This window comes from Sparus aurata, chromosome 21 (genome assembly GCF_900880675.1).
Source record: "Sparus aurata chromosome 21, fSpaAur1.1, whole genome shotgun sequence".
Taxonomy (NCBI): Eukaryota; Metazoa; Chordata; class Actinopteri; order Spariformes; family Sparidae; genus Sparus; species Sparus aurata.
The window spans coordinates 7,113,182-7,134,787 of NC_044207.1; the positions used below are offsets into that span (position 1 = coordinate 7,113,182).

Consider the following 21,606-nt stretch of genomic DNA (forward strand, 5'->3'; position numbering starts at 1 on the left):
AATAGATGTTTATCTAATTGCTGTATTACAAACATTACACTGTCTATATCAACTACGAATGCGTGTTTATGGACGTGGGTCTGTATGCATTAGAATACTGAGCTATAACAAGCTGAGACAACAAGGGTACTTTGTATGCTCTGATATTTGATTTATCTGTCTTTATTTGCAAACTGCATTTTTTCTATTCTCATATTTGAACTTCATAACTATGTAACTGTATGGTTTATGGTTTTTGTCATTTTTAGTATTCTGAATGTTCTTACTTACTCTATACAACTTACTAGATTATTGGTCAAAATTCCCTCCATTCAAATAGATACACGTCTATCTTCATCCATCAGTCGACTTACAAATGTGATATTATATTCTCATTTCCCCAGTAGAGTTACTGTCTTTACTACCTCTCTTCCCCTCTCTTTTCTCTCTCCAAATTGCGGTCCAATAAACAACATTGTCGACTTAATTTAAAAGGTTCTTATTTTGAATTATAAAGCACTTTAATGCTGGATACAGCACATAAACTATTTTAATCTTCTAAACAGGAGCACTAGTCCTGAAATCGTCTGGTGTTTCCTCTCAGCCTGAGAACTTCAACCAGTCAAAACTGTGGCAACATATAAAAGAGATGTAAAAGCACATTTTGCCAAAGGTGCTTTGCCATTAAACTTATGTTTAGTACTGCAAGCCATGACATCCGCATTGAATTTGTCCAATTTCCCTCTCTTCCATCCCTTGCTGAAGGCAATATTGCCCATCTTTGCTGGCTGACAAAGTGACCCATCGTGCATCATCATCTTTAGAAGTAGGAAAGAGTGAAAAAGGAGCCAGGGAAGCCAGCAGACAGGCTGTCTCCTCAGCTGTGTGCATACCACTGTTTAGAGTAAGACTGTAATTGACTCTTTATCATCATTATGATCCCGCAGCGAAAGAGAGGGAGCCGTAATCCCCCCTGCTCCTCCTCACCGCTTGTTTTCAAAGCATAAATTCCAGCAGAGGATTTCCACATATTTGGGTAGAGTTTCCACGGAAGAGAAGGAAAGTGTTATTGTGTTGTTACGGTGTTTTGTTCTCCCTTTCTGTGTATCCCTTTCTCTCTTATTTTTCTCGTTGCTTTTGTTTACTTACTTGTGTTCCCTTTTCTCTTGTTTCTTTCCCCTCACTATGCATGTCATGTCAAATGAAACCGGTCCTCAACAGGAATTATGATTGCAATAACAAGGACCATGTGCTTACATGAAGTGTAATGTTTCAGTACAGTGCTACAAGATACACTGTGTTTTGGCTGTTTTGTTTTTTGACAGCGTTTCAATGTTTGAACAGCACCCAAACGTTACACAGAGTAGACGCTTTGCTTAATAATGCTTGTTTTCGCTTTGGCTAAAACAAGACAGAGACAGAGAGAGGTCTGTAGCTGAGGGCAATTATCATTTAATGATTTTCTGCTTTTTCCTCTTCCAGGAGCCATTAGCCTTGCACGCACCTGAAATTTACAGGGAAGAGATGTGTGTGCCTATGAGTTTTGTGTGTGTTTGGAGGGGAGGGGGTTGATCTGCTCTGTGGAAACAAGAGACGGCGGTAGAACTCATGGACATAAAGGCAAACCTGAAAGCCCCACATTCCTCACTGTCAATAATTATTAAAAGAGGAGAGAAAACTCAAGTCAGTCAACTATAGATTTTACCAATTAAATCTTAGTTCGGCTTTATTTAGTTCAATAAATATGAGTGGTTTAAAAATTCATTTGATATCTATTGCTTTATTTCATCATTTGATTTCAAATACTTTGACTTTGATCAAGTGATGAATCCCTAAAAAACACACTATGTCTGTACGTATGTTGTGTTGTGTCCAACTACCTCTCATATTCAGTTCTGTTTATATTCACACCCATTTGATGCATTAAGAAGATAAGTTTGGCTGCTTGTCGCAACAGTTAAAATGCAACTATTCTATTCTATTCTATTGTCTTTTTGTCTGAAAAAAAAGGACATAATTATTCATCCTTTTTTTTGACACACATTTGCTAAAACATACACACAGTGAGTTTTGACTGACCAACTGCCTCCTCAGGTGTCCAGTAGCCTGACGTGTCACAGATGCGAGGTGAGGAAGCCTCGTGTGCGTACTGGTGGAAAACGCTGTCCTTCTCACAGTCTCCACAGTTGATAACAGACTCATGAAAGGAGGAACTGGGACAGAAGGAAACAGAGCTACTGATTATGACATGTCAAACTTTTTCTTTCATTTGTCACAACAAGGAAAATGTATCGTATTGAAGACAAGATTTACAAAAATGTTGAACCAGCTGACTTTTTCTGTTTTTGCTTTGATGACTGGTGGAGGAGGCGACAGTCAGAACAGTATCTGTAAATTCAACAAGGTCGATTTACGATACGATACGATACGATACGATACGATACGATATACTTTATTGTCCCGTTCAGGGAAATTTGTCTTGGACTCAACAGCTGCGCCATAAATGCCTTGACAGCCACAATGGCAACAAACAATACATCATTAGCCATCCCATCACTGACAAATACATAACAGTATTGCACATATCCCATAACATGACACATACATACACTATACATAAGTAATACATGCTAAAAGATCACCATAATAAATAATCAAAACACTAAAAATTATTTCATGTTAAGTGCTCCAGATCAGGCCCAGAAATGCAGTTGTCTTTTGCCAACACATGTTGTACATGTTGCAAATCTCATAACTGAATGCACACAGATCAGTTGTTAAATGTTCCAGTAGTCTCTGTTAACTCATAATATCAGGAATATATGTTCAGGCGGTAATCATGCTCTAGTAAATACAAAATATGAACAGGACCAATTTAAAAGATACTGGAAGGTAAAACCAAGCATCAACTGCAATGATCTTGGTTCTGTTAGCAGCCTGAATATGTTTAGAATCATCAGGCATTACACATAAAGCCATCATCTGTCCACCCTGCTCCCATCTGGCAGGTGATTCAGAGGTATCTGCTGCCGTACCACCAGACTACAGAGCAGCTTCTTTCCTCAGGCTGTGAGACTCTTCAACTCATCCTGAAACCTTTGTGTAAGCCGCCTCAAGTAGATTTCGGCTTGTGTTGTTTGGAAAAATGTATGTGTTAGGACATATACGTCAATCATTTCTTAAATTTGCATTGCATGAGTCTAAGAGTTGCTCCTTTAGATGGGTTTAAAAAGAAATAAGAAACTTGACCATACTGAGGGTGAAGATTGTGGTTGAATTAGTTTTCAAAAGAGAAGATAAGTGTGGACATCACTCCTTTAAAAGGTAAATAGTTAAGAATCCATGCAATCGTACCTCTGATAAAGTGGTCCCCTGATAGGTGGCACCCAGTAGAGAGATACAGAATCTGGACTCTGGGCTGTCACTATCGGGGCCAGAGGGATGGGTGCAGGTTGCTGGTCCATCAGCCACTTCTGGTAGACCAAGTCAAGATAACAGTGCATCCGTGCCATTTGGTTGGGGGTAAAATGGTTGGTGCAGTTGTCATCTGACGTGGTGCAATGAAAAGATAAAGGGAATCATCATGGAACAGGACTAACAACACTGTATTCAGTGAAAATCACATGGTTGGTATTAAGTAGCTTCATTATTAATATGTTTTTGTTATCAACAAAAAAAAAACAGACTGAGTTGGCTGTGTATTATGCAAATATCATTTCATCATTTAACATCTTTTTTCTACAAGCAGATCAAATCTAACCTTTTTTAAAATGAAAAAATCTAATGGATTAAAGGCTAATAAAAAACTTTTGTAACCAATAATCATATGTTTGTATTCCTACTGAATGCTATCCTACACGAAAGCACTGTTTCTAACTATGCGGTTGAAGGACTATTCCATATCCACTACCGTCACTTTTCTAACATTGTACAGTATACACTCAACAGTGCCATGTAATCGACTCCTGTTCTGTGGATCATTCTTTCTTTCAATCTATCTTTCTGTCATCTCCCAGAAGGCCTGCTGCTAATTACAAAAACACAGGACAGTAAATAATGGTTATTCAATGTACCTGTGTAGCTCATATAATTGCTATAAGGTGTGTCCTGGTACGTGGTGACTCCACAGGTGTCAGTGACAGCTCCAGGATCTTGGCAGGCTTTAGATTTGGGTGTTGGTGCAGTATCAGCACACAGATCTCCTGTCTCCATGGACGGGATGGTTTCCTGCAGGTGCATATGACAGAGCTTCAGGCAAGTGATTACAGAAGAGTAAGAAGTTCCATCCACGTAGGCATGTCTACATTCTATAGACAGAAGGTGAAGACGTACAGACAACCACCTCTTAATTTGGCTTAATGCTTATCATTTCATCAGAATTGAAGAATCGTGTGTTTGTATTCCTACTGAATGCTATCTTACAAAAAAAAAGCACTGTTTCTAACTATGCAGTGGAAGGTCTACTCATTATACCAATCAAATGAGAATAGGTTCATGTAAATCCCACTTTACCACATAAATTACATTTTGGGATAAGGCAAAAATAAACAACAAACTTTAAAAACATCCAAAAAGGTAAATACCAAACAGGTTTGCGTTACATTTGACATTCTTACCTGACATGGATCATCACAGGAGTCCCGCTCGCTCACCCCCTTGAATACATGGTACAATCCCAAGATGTGGCCCATCTCATGGATCATGGTGTTGTGGTGGCCCATGGTACCAAAGTAAGATGGGTTCAGCACCATCCCACCTGAGGACAAACAATAACATTCACAGCACGAGTTATAATATTATTACTATTTAGATACTGAAAAGCGAGAAAAGGTTTGTGAGTCTTCACAAGACAATTAAATAAATAAAACATTTCTAGAAGGTAACAGCTCATTCCATTGTTTTGACAGGATGTAATGATCTGGAAAACTGTCCCTCAGCAAGTGAACTGGTTTAGTGCCCTTTGTTGAGACAATAAAATAACATCATCTCAACATCAACATGTCTTGATTCAACTTTTGTTCTGTATATAAAAAAACATTAAACCATTTTCAGTCCATTACTTGAGTACAAACCAAAACATCTGATCACAAAAATGTGGAATTGTAACTACCGACTTTGTGTTTACTTACCGCCACCACAGCAAGCTGGCATTTCCAAAACAAAAACAGACCACCACAGTAAAAAGACACTGTGACACTTACAACCAATTAGGAATGAAGTAAAACTTTAGTACCTTAAACCAAAAACAGGAACCAGTAAGGTGGATATGGGTGGATATGGGCCACTTTTGCCTGTTTTGTATGTAGAAGAATGCACCACAGAAACCTTAAATCCTCGGTCCCTTGCTTAGGACAAGGGAAGTTATATTTTTGGTCCCTGTTGTCTGTCCATTAATAAGCAAGACATCTCAAATTATGTAGACCGATTTCATGAAGTTTGGTAGAAAATTAATTCATGAAGTGTGGACAACAATGAACTTGTTTTTCTCTGCTGATCTCTGAAGACAGACAACAAGATAGATACAAGAGCAAGATAATACTGTCCAGGTTTTTTTTTGTCAATATACTTCCTTGAATGGAAAAAAAGAATGTTGTCTGTGTTTTATTTCTGGACCTAAAAAAGTAAAAAGTAGAAGAAAAATCAAAGAAAGACTAAATAAAAATCCAAATCCAACAGCCATTTAAGAATCGGCTATGGTTTCGGAGCTATGGTGAATGGTACAAAAATGGCCTTTAAGTGGATATACAGGTTTTCTGCACTATGCTGATAATCGCAGAATCAAGAACAGACATGACCGTTATTGGTTTTCTAATTAGAAACAGTATTCAGTGGTGAAAACATTGAACAATAAAGACATTAAATACGAAGACACTAAACAACAAGGCCTCCGGAGATGACTTGTCATCTACTAACTTGTTTTTAAACAGGGACAGATGCTGAACAACTGAAACAAATCTCACGAGGGAGACTTTCAATAGAGAACTATATTCACCAGTTTAATTTGAAATTATAACATCTACTTCGACGATATAACTGGTAGCACCAAAGCAAAGTTTCCCATTAGAAATCAATAAATAGCTCCCTCAAGTCCAAACATATACAGAACAACATTTTGCCTCAAAATGGATTTAAAGCTTTTAAGAACAGAAGCAATGGCAGACCTAAGCTACAGTTACCCTTCTGCCCACAAACACCAGTAAAGTTTGGAAATCTAATTTTGATAAACATCCTGTGTTCAAAGTTATAATAAGTAACATTTCTTCATTTAAAAGTCTTCAATAAAACTAGGACTTTGTAATGTATTTGCTGAGTAGTGTATTTCCATTATCCCAAATGTTTCCAACAAAGATCACCCCAGAGAAATCTGTGATTACTGTATACTCAAGGTAACAGTGCTTTTTTTTATTTTGTAACCTGTAGCTATGACTTCCAAGAGAGAGTCAGAGAGAGAGGAAAGATGTCAGTGAACATGACTAAATGTAAAGTAAGCAAAACTTCAAAACACTATCTCTGTCCAACCTTTCTTCCTCTGTCACACAGATTTCAATTAGTGCTGGTGGCTGTTTAACAATGGAGAACATGTTATTTTCATTGTTTTGATTAAGATATCTCTGGTGGCAGAAATGACATTACATGGATTTGAACAAACTTTAAATATGTTGTGGGTTCTTTCTTGTGACAAATATACTTATTGTAAGTCACATTGGACAAAAGTGTCTGCTAAATGTCCTAAATGTAAATGTAAAGGTTAACAAATACGGTTTGGTAAAGCTGCCTGTCTCTCCCCTTTTTGATCAAAGAAGTCAAATAAATGTACACTACCGGTCAAAAGTTTTAGAACACCCCACTTTATCTGCATACAAGTAGTGTTTGAACACAGCATGGTACCATACCACCCTTTTGAGCATTATTTGAACAGTACTGTATGGCAGAAAGTATTGTGTTGCTATAAAACTGGTGAGAAAAAGGCAATTAACAATGAAAGAGAGACAAACCATCATAAAACTTAAAAATATATGTCTGTCCTACAGAGAAATTGCTTAGAAAGTCAAGGTGTCACTGAATACAGTTTCTTCCACGTTCAAAAGACACTGAGAAAATGGTTTAAACTCTGACAGGAAGTGGTCTGGCAGACTTAAAGCCACAACAGAATCAGAAGACAAGTTTCTGAGAGTCAACAGCTGGCATGATAGGAGGCTCACAGGACAACAGCTTCAAGCACAGCTTAATAGTGGTCGTAGTAAGCAAGTGTCCGTTTAAACTGTAGAGAGAACACTTCAAGTTGCAGGTTTGACAGGTGGAGTTTCAGCAAGAACTACTGAAGACTGGAAGAAGGTGTTATGGACTGATGAATCGAAATTTGAGATCCTCTGTTCATCACGAAGGATTTTTGTTCGCCATAGAGTAGGCAAAAGGTTGGTTCCTCAGTGTGTGACATCACCAGTCAAACATGTAGGAGGAAGTGTGATGGTCTGGGGCTGTTTTGCTGGATCCAGGGTCAGTGACTTGTACAGAGTGTGAGTACCGTGCAGTACCCTGTGGTATACGCCTGGTTGGTCAGGGGTTCATCCTACAGCAAGATAATGACCATAAACATAAGTCCAAGCTGTGCCAGAACTACCTAAGGTAAAAAGAACAAGATGGTAAGCTTGAAAACGTGGAGTGGCTGGCACAGTCTCCAGACTTAAACCCCATCCAGCTGGTTTGGGATGAACTGGACAGAAGAGTGAAAGGCAACCTAAAGGTGCCACACATTTATGGGAAAGTCTGCAACAGAGCCGGGAAGAACTTTCTGAAGAATACTTCATTACCACTGTAGAAAGAATCCCACAATTGTGTTCAGCTGTTATATCTGGCAAAGGTGGCTACTTTTATGAGTCAAAAGTTTAGAATACATTTTGGTTTATAAATTGATTCCATTATATCTTTTTCAACTTCAATTGTTTATTTGTACTATGCTTTAATTTCAAAGTACAATGAGACATAAAATTGCATACATTTAATAAAAACTGGAAAAACTGAGGTGTTCTAAAACATTTGACTGGTAGTGTATATTTAAAAAGTATTTGTAGAAATAATTAAATTCAAAATGTCTGTGAAGATGCACTTTTTTCATCCATTTTGTATAATCAGCAGTGGCTTACTCTTTTTTATCTGAGCAAATATATTTTTGTTAACAGTGCAGTTGTCTTGTTTATCCTATGCTGTACACACATCTTGGCATTATCTAATGCCAATTTTTAGACATAAATGTCTTTGGAAGTCAGCCAAAATAAATTTGTGCCAGCCAATTTATTACAGCCAATAATCATTGTCATTGAATCAAGCAGTTATGTCTTAATTACGCAATCAAATGTAGTCCATCACATTTCTAAATAAGAAATGCCCAGCGGAAGTTACCAGAGTTTAGTGATGTTAACATTGAAAAACACAAATTTAATACAGAAGTATGAAATTAATTCACTTGACATTAAATGAGTAGTAACTTGCTATTCAATCAATGAACTGTCATCATTTTATCACTAGCTTGAGTAGAGTAAATAAAACAAGACAAACCTTTACTTGTTGACTGTGCTATTTCTTTGAAAAATAAGAATTGTGACATCATGACACAGTACTATGTATAATGAAATGCTAGTTAATAAGAACCCTATGTGACATCCAAACATCCAGTCTGATGATGCAGGAATTTACTGAAATCCAGGCGATGTCATAGGTTTTTTTTTTTGCTTTTTTGTGTTTCTGCTGATAATTACACACAATATAAATTGATGGAATGGACATTCTGTCCTACCACATCTTAATTATGCTCTGTCTAGCGAAGATATGGAGGCTGGACAGATCATTGGAGTAAAGAGATATTTCTAAAAGAGGCAGAATAAAATATGAGGCAAGTTGTATTATTTGAACCTGACATGCTGTTCTACACACCAAGCAGAAGAGACTTATTTATTATTGACAATGTAGTGAGTCTGTTAAAGGGAAATGTGAATTCCTCTAGTGACATGTACCACCACTGGAGGTACATTTACTCCATGAGTCTCCTTCTTTTGAGTCCACTCGGTACGCACAAGAAGAAAACAGTGCATAAGTAAATAAAGATCAGCTGGCAAGTGGGCATGGGTGGCAACAATGGTACAGAGCCCACACTGCTGTTTGTTTGTTTGTTTGTTTGGTTGCTGTTGGGTTGATTAGCCTTTTCCAGTGGAAAGGGGCCTAAGGATTGGAAGAGGAAAGAGGCATCGTGCCGGGAAAATCTTTACCAGCTCCAGTTGCTCACCATCTCATTCGGACATCGTCAGCAAAGACAACAGAGGATAGGGAAGAAAGGAAGGTATGGACAAAAAGACAAAGAAACTGAGAAAAAGCATTAAGACAGATAGCAGATTGAAATATAGTGGGATACAGAAGCAAGAGATGTGGAGAGATCACTTTCACGTCCGTACCTTGATGAGTAAGAGCCTCCTTTGCCCAAGGCCAGGTTGCAGCTCCTGCCAGTTCTTCACGCACCGAATTGCTGGCAAAGAAAACATTAAGTGTGTCTGTGCCACTCAGCTGTAGCTCCTCCTTAAGCTCTTTCACACTCATATAGGCCCTGCAGAGATGGAAAGAGAAAACATGAAAACATCAGATCACTCTTCTGAGATTAACAGGACCAGACCTATTTTCTGGGTGTCCTTGAGGATGGTGGGCTACTTGGAAATTGAGAACATTGTTAATGTTTGTTACTTTGAGGATGAGGATATGTTCAATGTGTGAATTTACAGACTTTAAATAAAAAATGGAGAAAAAAAACAATTACAAAAAGGTCAGCTTTTTTTATTATTATTATAGATGCTAACTCTAGGCCTCCATACAGTCATTTAACATAATGGACGCTATGCTAAAAGATTTTTTGTCTTATAATTTCCAATTACTGAAATAGACAAGTGAAAAAAGGAGCAAAGTTTCTGAAAACATGGTGCATTAAACAAATGCACATTTTGGCTGTCTTACCGGAAAATGGAAGCATTATCTCTGTGTGGTCAACAGCTTGGTTAAGGACATATATAGGGTGGTGTAGAGCATCTATCTATAAATACAAGGAATCTCTGTCTGTCTGTGTGTGTGTGTGTGTGTGTGTATGTGTCTGTTGGTCAAATATCTCTGCGGATAAGGATCACACTGACCCGAGACTTTCAACATGGCTGCTGCGTGGTTCAGTGGTGTGCATCTAAGCATTTGTTTGGACTGCAATGATACCGTGAATAAATTATTTCATAAATGCTTTACAAATTCCGCCGAGCATTGTCCACCAGAGATACCACAGTCACGTGCGCACCAGAGCCAATCACTGCACACCGTGGCCATGTGCGCACCAGAGCCAATCACTGCAGAGCTCAAGCCCACGACGTACCTGAAGAAACAAGCGGATTTATACCTGCAGCGGCGCGAGCTGGACCGGGATTTTGCCAGCGGTTCGGTCCGTTCTGTCTGTTCTGTTCTGTGCATCTAAACTGACTGTTGTGGATTAATGAGATTAAACGAGTCCGGACCCAGTCTGTTCGGGTCTGAGGAGATCCGGAGACGCGCGGACAACAAAGTGGAATCGGAATCGGTGGATGTTCATGTATAGCTAGCCGCTAGCTAGCTGCTAGTCGCTAGCCGCTAGCTACACGGCCCACCTCCCGAGGCGACGGACCGGACGCATCGGCATGTCCAAAACCGGACCTAGGTTAAATAATGTCCGCCACGCTTTTTCGCGAACATTGCCGTCACGTTTGCTTTGTGTCTGGTGCAGGAAGAAACGGTAAAAACGGGCTTTTGTCACGAAAGTGTCCAAGCAGCAAGTTTGGTTGTTGAGGAACAGAAAGTTGTGGGAGGGACCTAGGCGGATGATTGACAGGCAACGACGGTCGGTGTGTAGACAGCGATATTGAGAGTTGAGAGATTTGTGACATTTAGCGTGTTTGGAGTGTATAGTTAGTGTGTTATGTAGTGTTTGGTGTAGTGTGTTTAGTGTGTAGTGGAGTCGGTTTTTTGTTTAATGAGTCAGAATAATGAGGAGAAGCTGAATGTGGAGCAGGCAGTCCAGCTATTTATTCAGCTGGAAGGAGCACAGGCAGACCTGAGCATTGCCTGCATTTAAATGTAAATAGTTACATATAACTTTGTACATTTTTTAAATGTATGCACAAATTTAGCAAACAACAATTTATATTTGCACTATAAGTAAAAAAAAAAAAAAAAAATGGTTTGTTAAACATATTTGTGGTTTTCACAGTAAAAAAATCTAACTTTTTCTACTCAGATTTTATGTTTTTTTTGTGATTTTAGGTCCATTGTGTTAATACAGTATGTCAAAATGAAAAAAGAACTGTACAGTCACACATGTGAGGTTGTGCTGAAAATAATGACACCAAGTAAATAGCTTTTAAGGTGAAATATAATGGCAAAATCAAAAATAGTCAAAAACAGCCAATTATACCCTGGAATATCGGATTTCACAACAAACCTAAATATCCCTGACGTCCCACCTTCAAACACAGCCTCATTTGGCCATCCATGAAAAAGCTGCTTAACCTCCCACTTTTTTTATAGGAATACACTTTTCTTACAGGCACTGCACTAGTAGTCATAAAAGCCGGAAATGGGTTAGGAGTTTTGCACATCCGGTTCCTTCCTCTCAAAGTCCAAGATTTTTTTGCATTGGTTTTGTGTTAAATGCCTGACATAAAGTCTGTGGTTACCACAGGCTTAAGATATTCATATGTTTTGTTCTACGACATAAAATACAACATTAAATGTCCCACAATTTAATTATAAAGGCTTATGTATCGTAAAAACAGCGGTTGCTTACAAGTGGCTGAATGAGACTACAGAGGTTGTCACAGACAAAGTGAATCACATCGAACACGAAAACTAATCTAGACAAAAGTCTGGTTTTACAAGCAGGTTTTAGTTGCAAACTACTCTAACTCTGACTTTACAAAGTGTAGATATATCAATTTACAGAAAATGAATATAGTAATAGTGTAGTAAGATGCTTAGTGTTGGTGAAGTTTAAGTAATGCGACCACAATGTGTTGTATTTATAGCCTAGTCACAGCTTTTTGATTCTAGCTATTTAAATCACAAAAGTGGTGTTCATCTGTGCCTTGATGAACAAAGCCTTTAATTATCATAAACTTCTGGGGTAAGCCTACAAAAATACATCATCCCACTCTACTTAACCAAGTTTAGCACTGTTAGCAAAGAAAACTAGCTAGCTAGCAAGGAGCTAGCTTACTTGTCTCCCAACAAAGGAGGCAGAGAGAGAAAGTTGTGCTTTTCAACCGCCTGAAAACCAATACATCCAGGAGTCACAGCAGTTTTCGCTTCGGAGTTAGATAGACGAGTGCGCAAAGCTAGACAACCAACTTCACAAGCAAGAAAAGACACCTGGAGTGCTGCATGCATTTACGTGTCTCTTCTAGCTGACTTAGCCATCAGTCACCGTGGCAGTAATCTTACCCTCAAACCACAGTTTTCATCGTATTGCATGAGTTAAATAAAGGCCCTATACAGCTATGGGGCACCCACACAGGTGTTTTCACTTATGTTGCCTGATTAGAGCTCTTTTCAGGACACTGCGGATGTGGTGATTTGCATCTTCTATTCATTTTGGTGCACCTTTGAAAGTGAAAGGCATCGATCCGGTGCACTTCGACAAAAAGAAAGTGGCTTTCTATTAAATAACATATCAAATATAAAACAAAGCTTTTGCTCTGCAGCCTGGCGATTAGCCCAGACCTCCCAATTTACTCTACTACACAGCTCTGGCTACACAATGCTAGCACAAACCTATGAGACTATAGTTAATAGCCAGTATCAATCTATTGCTTTTCAATCTATTGTAACATCAATCTATTGCTTTTAATCTCGTATCTTAATAGTCCTCTTATATTGTTGTCTGAGTGGTTGGGTCCCATCTCGCACACGAACGCATCTGCAACGGCAGTTATCTTCCCAAACCCCACTTCATGAGCATGACCATGACCATGACCATGCCCGTTGGCATTTATTAAACGTAAAATTAAAAAAGTGAGTCGTATTTCTGTCTCACAGCGCTGGAAGTGAGTGGGATATATAGAGCTCAACAGCCACTGCCCACTTTTTTAACAGCTCCAGTTCCAGAAGTGAATTTCCCATTCATTTACTCCATTGACGCTTCATGAAATCCTTATATAAAGAGTTTTAAGCCTGGAACAAAGACAATAAAGTACGAGATGAATCGTGACCATTAAATATTTAATTCGGCGCAAAAATTTTTTTGGAAAATGGAAAAAAAGCAAAGGTACAAGACTGTGTACATAAATATCTTAAGAGTAAAGGAACTACTCATCCCATAAACCATTGGGAATTTAACAGCAACGTCTCTGATTGGTGGAGCTCGCTGTTAACATGGAAATGTTTACCAAACCCACAAATTTCATGTTGGCTAGTTACTGCTACCACTGAACTCAACAATCGTTTACCACAGAGCGACCATGATTTCATTTTCTGACCTACTACGTTTTTTGTTTTTTTTAAAGATTTTTTCCAGCATAGACACTTTTATTAAGCAGTAGACAGATGGGAAATAAGGGAGAGAGAGGGGGATGTGACATGCAGCAAAGGACCTCCGGCTGGAATCGAACTGGGGTGGGCTGCGTATGTGGCATGCGCTCTAACCACTCAACCACCTGCGCGCCCCTACTGCGTTTTTTACAGATGAGGAGAAGAGTGTCGAAAGGGGTGGAAATCACTAAAAGTCTCAGTGGTAGCAGTAACTAGCAAACATGAAATTCGCGGGTTCGGTAAACATTTCCATGGTAACAGTGAGCTCCACCAATCAGAGACGTCGCTGTTACACTATAGGATTGTGGGTAGTGTAGTACTTTTCCGTGACATCGCGAGTAAAACATGTTTTTCTTAAGACAAGGTTGATATCATGCGGACTTGTGACTTCTACAGGATCATATACCATCGTTTCACAATCTCATAACTCGTGGTAAGTCTACTTTGGATGGTTATGACATTATGGCCAATAATCAAAATCCTCTATTCAGAATATGAATGGCATTTTTACTTCCGGAACCTCACTGTTGAGCTCTATGGTGGAGCAAATTAGACTATGGCAGTCAGCCAGAAATTCGTCAATTAATGGGAAACACTGTTTAGCAGATAGTGGAAGAGTTATCTCTGTGTTCAACAGCTTGCTTAAGGATTTAGCCTAGTTTAGCACTGTTAGCTGAGAAAAAGGCTAACTTGGTTATTCCAAAAACATGGGAGCATAAAAGAAAAAATACATCTAAAACTTACATCACAGCTGTTCTTTCTTCAGAGTTAGTCAGGAAAGTGGTTAAAGTGGTGGTTAACTTCAACAACAAGTCATTATAACTGAGGTACTGCCTGCATTTGCTTTTCTCACCTAGCTAGCTGATTAGCTTAGCATCAAACCACAGTTTTTCCACCTATGTTGCCTGATTGGAGCTCTTCTCAGGACACTGCAGGTGTGTTAGATTGGGATTGATTAGCATCTCATGTTTGTTTTGTTGCACTTCGGATGAATGATTTGAATGAGTTGTTTAATTTAAACTACAGGATTAACCCACTGCAGGTAGAAGTTAACTGTACACATGTGTTCACCTGCAGAAGACAATATGCTTCTAGTGTTTATGCTAAACTAAGCTCAAAACGTATTGGACTAGTCTTCACTGGATGTGAAAGAGAATTTAGGAACTTGTGACCATGGTGTAGGAGTTTGCTTCAATCCATCAACACTGTCTCTGACTGTATCCAAATCATAATTGTTTGAATTGGTCAGGGTACTTCTGACCACTGTCACTCTCACCAACCCCCACCTCTTTCTCTCTTTGACTGTGATTAATAACCCTTGGGGCACTTTGATGTCTGAAGCGGACTTTGATTTTCTTAGGCTGTGGCGATCGTAACTGTAATTTTTCGCCTTTGCTTTCATAGCTGGAAAGCTTTTACACCTTCCTACTTCACTGGGTCTCAGAGCCTTGCAGTGGGGTCTCACTGTCAGTCCAGTTCACGCCTGCTAGTCACTTAAGGCATTTGCTGAGCCTCTTATGATTTTCCGGAGCATGACAACTGCTTGATAAAAAAAAAAAGAAAAAAAAAAAAGAATGAATTGTGCCACAAGTCCTCCCCTGGTGCATCTGGCATCTGGCGTTGGGTCAAGTCAGTGCATAGTTCCAAAAATATTTTCTTTTTTACATTCATAATTTTATTTGTGAAGTCTTGTTTTCTTTCATCTCACTCAGGCGAAGCTTGGAATTAAAGTGTTTTTCAATGGTTATAACGTAATGGATTATTGTGTCATGTTGTATTTCTCAAGCAGCGAGTTAAGGTTTTATGTGACTGATGAATTTCAGCTGTCAGGCTAACTTTGTTAAAATTGCTAAGCCATGCTTTAATCTTTACCTCAGTCACTTTAAGTGTAATTGAAGGATTTGTTTTATGTTGGTTGGTTAAAAAGAAGTTAAGGTTCATGCTTTTGATCAAGCTCAGCTGTACTGCTAAATGTATTAATATTTCTTAACCATGGTTCAATGTTGAAAGGGCTTAAAGTGCTTGTTTTTTCATCACAAACATAATTTATATAATTGCTTATTAAAAATATTCTGCAGCCTTGGCTTTGTGCTGCTTACATTGTTCCAACAGCCTGGAGGATTGACAGGTGAGCTTGTAAGCTTTCAGCTGGGAAAAATCAGGATAGATGACATAAGAAAGCAGTAATCCCCATCCTCCCATACACTACTGTCGCGACCATTAAGTGAGGCAGTTTACCTCTAAATTGGTCCAAAGGTGTTGCTCAGCAGCCAAGAGCCCTTCATGTGTATAATCCTCACCCAAATGCAATCCCTCCCTGAGTGCATGTGTTGTACTGCAAATAAGAAAGTGTTTTCTCAGGCACTTTGCCTGACTAAATGAGGTTTAAGATTTAAGATGCTTCAGGGAAACCCTGCTCTCACTACATTACTGAAACTGAGTTCAGCCGAGGCTGCATGCAGTATCCATCACCCAAGGCTGTGCAATTACAAGTGGCAGAAAGTTGACCACTAAAGAGTTGACTCTTCAACTTCTGAGACTCAGAGGATGCCTCAATGGAAGTCTAAGGCCAACCTGGCATAAAATAAATGGCTCTGCATGATTGAAGTGAAAAGCTTGGTTGTGTATTAACAGAATTACCATTTGTGGGTACGTCAAACACTGTGGGAATCAACAGCAAAGTCAGCACTAACACTGTCACCATATAAAACTCTAGATGTATGTCCACTTTAAATATTATTGTTGACAATTCAGTTACTTTGAATCAGAAGCGACACTCTAAAAATATCAAAACATATTTACACTTAACCGTGCACTTCACTTGTCTTTGTATGATGTTTTGTGCAGAAAAACAGTGAGTAGAAAGCATCTGCAATCTAAACAGTTCTCCACAGGCCGCTAGGACAAGACACCTATATTCAGAGTTAGTAAATTAAAAGTAACTTTATTCCATTAGTGCAGAGCATTTGTTGCCTGACCAAACAAGCACATCTTATCACTTACAAGAAGAACTTATCACTCACAAGAAGACCCAAATGGTCATGTTCGCATGCAACTTTTGAGACCCAGAGAAGCATGCGCCAGCTGACCAGCTGTTGTCCAACCACAGCTTAGTAACCGTAACTAGGCGTGGCAGGCCTGTCCAGCTTTGGCATCCTCAGTAAGCAGAAGCAGTGTACGTAGGTCTCTGTAGTAATACCCAGTATGTAAAGAATTGGGTGGATCGTAATTTTTCCAAAACCAAAACCACAAAAAGAAAAATGTAGGGAATGTTTTATACATTGTGTTTGTCTGTGCTAATCATCAGCATATGTAGCTAACTAACAGTAGCCTAATCTAGCATTACTTCCAAACCTAAGGATTATTCCATACTTCATTATTTGGGAGAGGCAGCTGGGAACCTAACAAAGTCAGCTGGGGGTGTCATTTTTAACCAACTAAAGGAAATAACTATGGAACAGCTTCTTTGCAAGATGAGACTCCTAAATTTGTCCTTTCACAATCCACTTCATAAAGTTGCTTTGGTTTGTTTTGGATTGATTCTCAGATGTAGCATAAAGAAACTTTTGTCTGTTTTGTAAAATAAATTAACCTTCAACCTTGACGTGTTGTTAGCTGAATTTGTTAGCTAGCTACAGCAGACAACATCTGCTTGTGAAATGTGTTATTTCAGCAGGCAAAAGGACCCATTGTATGACTGGTCAATATATAAGAAAATATATTGTATTCGATTTTGGACATCTATGTATGATGATACGGCATGAGTGTTGTTATTCCTAGTTTTAAAGGCTGAATAACATGAACGGGATGTGATCACCTGAAATTACAAGACTTCTCTGCTTGTTTTAATACTTGCCTTTAAAACCACTTAGCTTTATTTTAATGAAAGTATCAATAGTCATACCAAGAATAATGTCACAATATTGATATCAAGGTATTGGGTCAAAAATATGGTGGTATTTGATTTTGTCACCCAGTCCTAGCATTTATGAGGTGCTTTTAACAGTAACAAAGGGCGGTGCTTCGCAATAGTCAATTGCAATATAATGAAAGCATAAGGCAGGAAAAAGGCAGGGACCATCAATGGGACAGAAGACACAGAAGTGAGTCAGCATCAGATGTAGAGCTACGATTTCTGGGAATCTTTGCAGCAATGGTTTATTAGTGCATAAAACATGACCACAATAAAAACTGAGATTAACGTGCACGTAAAGTATCAAACAAGTTTGGAAAACGTTTGTTCTTTCAGGGGAGTTGACTGGAGCTCACTGCACACAAGTGTGCTGTCCAGGATTTACAAACCAAGTAATGTTAGCAAATCCTGGACGTGTGTCTCAGCATAAACGGACATGATGTCCGCCCACCACCTCATCACTCCCTCTCCACCCTTGCTCTGTCCGTCCATCTTTCCCCTTCCCGCTCCCTTTTCTTTATTATACCGCCAGAATCTGCAGTGTACCTGGCCATCGCCCTACAATTGGCTCTCGACAACAAATTTGTGTCGTGACAGCAGCTGGCTTCAGAAACCTCTGGCCCTGTGCTGGCCAGCGGCAGCTGCACACATATAGGGTCCCACAGTCGGACTACCTGGCCAAGCGCTCAGGGAGAAGGGGGAGGGGGATATCAAAAACCCAGATCACAAACATAAAAAAGGTTCAGTGCGGCGAAGATGCCAGCAAAATGTCATCCTCACATTAATTCTCTCTCTGCCTGAGAAAGTTGTGACTTTGGATGCAGGTACACACAGACACACACACACACACACACACACACATGCACGCAAGCATATACTCACACACCTCAGCATTTTCAACGAGCTGGGGTCAGGACCTTTCCAGTAGACGTACACTACTGGTAGACCGTTGGGCCCAGTTTTTACGACGCTCTGGTCCCCTGTGTATTGGCTGTTCGTGTTGTTCTTAGTTGAGGGTCAGTAGCTTATACACAGGAACTCTGGCAGGATTTAATGCAGGAGTTACCTCACTGCTTACAAGCACACACCTACTGTGACTTTTTGAATTTTGCTTCCACACTGCACACAGCAGAGTCTTTGTTTATGGAAGTCTCTCATCCAACGAAACAAACAAACCCAGAAACCAGATCAAATCCAGAGCCATGATTTAGCATGCTCAGAACAACATCTATACATTACACTGATCTCTCCAATTATTATTGTGGTGGACATCATTTCTCTTGTTTTCGGAATATTCGTTGCAATAACCGTTAAAATAAAGCTAGCATAAATAACTGAGCATTTTTACATAATTGAGGCCAAAGAACCAGACCCCTGTTTGTGCAAAACAACAGAGCAGAGTGCTGTCTGCTGTCCAACTTTTTTCATTAGTGTCCATCTCCTCTCTGCAGGGTAGACAGCTCAGGCTGAGACGGGGGAACATCTGACCATAACAACTACCAAACCAAATTTTTTCCTGTCTGCCTTGTGGCCTCAATCCCACCAAGCTCACGACAGGACAACATAAATTAACATTTACTTATGACAAACTTGACGATCTTCCTGCGTATGGCCAAGCAATGAGACCACCCACATGCAAGCCGACTTTCTTTTTTTACTTTTACCTAACGTAACGTATGTCTTCCAGGAACAGTCAACCGAGCACCATGATTTTTACCCAACAACAACATGTTCACATTCATACAGCTGAATAATTTCAAACCTGGGAGCTGCACAACAGAACCAGACTCTTCTTCTTTTGCTGGCCACTGACACAGTTGGAGGTTAAAAACCTTGCTCAAGGGCACCTTGTAGGTAAAGTGAGGACACAAACTCCCAGTTACTCCTTTGCTTCCCATACCCAGATTTAGCACCTTAATGAGTATCTAAAAGGGTCATTTGAAAGAAATGGCCTCGCTGTTCACTATTCTTTTTGCTGTTGCTATCTTTGGCTTTAGCAATTAGCTGCCGTTAGCTAGCAGCTCAGGTAGCCGAGGAGCAAAGTGGTCCGATTAGCTGAATGGAGGCTGCCCACATCATGACCTTGGACCAGGAAGGGGTGTCACTACCGCTCAACTAGGCTCAGCAGCCTCCCAGTGGCAATGGCTGTACACCAGAGCAAAGCTTCTTAGACCACTGGATGCCAGTTTGAAGACGAAGGATACAGTACAGTGTGAAATCGCCTAATTTCATATTTCAGCGACAAGCAGAAATGGCAGGCGGGGACAGGAGAGCTATGAAGTGGCAGAGGAGCGAGAAAGAGTCAGAGCAGTGTAGAGCTGGAATAATTTTCCATCTTACTTGGTGACTTGAGGATTTACTTTGACCAAACCAGAGGGGATTGTGGAAAGACAAACCGAGACTGCTTCTGTGAGTTTTATTTCAGCTGAGAACACGCACTTGGCCGCGGGTTCCACCGATCTCCCTCCCCCTTGTTGTCCAGCAGACGACCAGGGCCAGAAAAATCTCTGTCAGCATAACTTGACACGTTACTATGTCCTAACTGTTATGTTCAGTTGTTGTCTGTAGTAAATGGGTTGACGTGTTTTTCTCGCAATTGTTTTATAATAACATACAGCCAGTAGTGGAGATGATACAGCTGAAGTTCCTCCCACCTACATGGGCCTACATTACCCATGTTTTATATATAGCCATTATTATTACTATAATGCAACTAGACACTGGGTGTAATCATGGAGACAATTTATCGGGTTGCATGGAGCTGGAGCCAAAAATGGCTTTATCCTGCTTTCTATTTTATGTATATTTGTTTTTTGCATATGCAGAAGCATCTGCAAGTGGGCCTGTGAACACACTTTAAAGCAATATTTATAGAAATTGGCATTTAGTGCAATTTGGCCCCCCACAGTTTCTAAGTGCAGCATCACTGTTGTAAATATAAATCCCAAGTCTGTAAAAAATCTATTGTATCTCTTGAAAAGGCGTGAACATGTATGTAACGCTGTGATCCTACTGTCTAAAGTACTACTGTCTGAAGTTACAAAGTGTAGAAACAAAGGGGGGTGGGCGGCGTGGCTGTGACAGAAACACCAATGTATAATGTAGCGTTAATGTGTAAAATTGGTATTACCCTTCAGTGCTTGCTAGCACCTCACTATGTGTTTGCGTGCTGGAACAAAAAAATGATTTGAAACTAAAGGAATCAGCACTTAGCCTTGAAGTAATAGCCAAAGTTGTAAATTGGTAGTTTGCATCTTCCATTGTATTAACAATTTAAACAGAAAAACAATTAAATCTAATGTTCCACATTATTTTAGTTTACTTTTACAGGTGGGGATTTGGATTATGGCACAAGGGGTTGCAACAACAAGAAAAGTCCATTCGGAAGAGAGAATCGGAATCTAAGAATCTAATTCGGAATTAGACGGAAAAAATAGCTATTCTAGTGGTTTTAAAAACATTAATACAAACGTGTGTTAAGCTGTCACACTGTCAACTGCACACGTCAAGCGCTTAATCTATCATTATAAAAAAAATAGCTCCAGTTCCCATGCTCTGTTTCCCAGTGGCCCAGTGTAAAGTCTGTGGTTGCAATTTGGATTAGGGATGGGGTCTTTAAGAACCCGGGCCGACGACTTCATGGCGAGACTTCATGCAAGCTATTTGGAACTCTGCATGAGCCTGTCTGTCAGACCAAATGGAAGGCAGCGGGCTGCCGCTCGAGTTGTTTAGTAAAAATAAGTGTGTACTTTGGCCTCTTAACCCACCATCCCCGCTTCACAGAGCTTTCTCTAAAACCACTGGGGAAAGTGAGAGTACCAATTTGTACATGTAGCATGTTGAGCTGTTCATTGTACAACCCTGCCGAAGCAGTGCAGCGTGCAGAGGCTGATATTCACCTCATGGGGAGAAACGCTTATTATTGGCCATTTATGCCCAGAGACTGCTTGCCTTTGGAAAGACTTGTTGTCCTCACTGGCTGAAATGTTTATCCCCCTGGTGCTTTCTTTACTGTGTCTCTCAAACTATGTAGCCTTATAGATTTCCCCCTTGTCTTGATATAAATATTCATATATCCATGGACTGACTGACACTGCATGCAATAAAATGTTTGTGACCAGCAAAAACCCTAATCT

General features: G+C 39.7%; 1 protein-coding gene across 1 annotated transcript in view; it reads right to left on the reverse strand.

Moving 5' to 3' along the window:
* The window catches only part of pappa2 (pappalysin 2), an 80,752-nt gene that overhangs the window by 48,572 nt on the left and 10,574 nt on the right, over nt 1-21,606 (reverse strand). The window contains exons 5-9 of the mRNA XM_030401855.1: nt 9,426-9,574; nt 4,596-4,735; nt 4,053-4,206; nt 3,334-3,526; nt 2,059-2,192 (exon numbers count right to left, since the gene is read on the reverse strand). Of these exons, the coding sequence (XP_030257715.1) occupies nt 2,059-2,192; nt 3,334-3,526; nt 4,053-4,206; nt 4,596-4,735; nt 9,426-9,574 (770 nt within the window). The remainder of the gene's footprint in view (nt 1-2,058; nt 2,193-3,333; nt 3,527-4,052; nt 4,207-4,595; nt 4,736-9,425; nt 9,575-21,606) is intronic.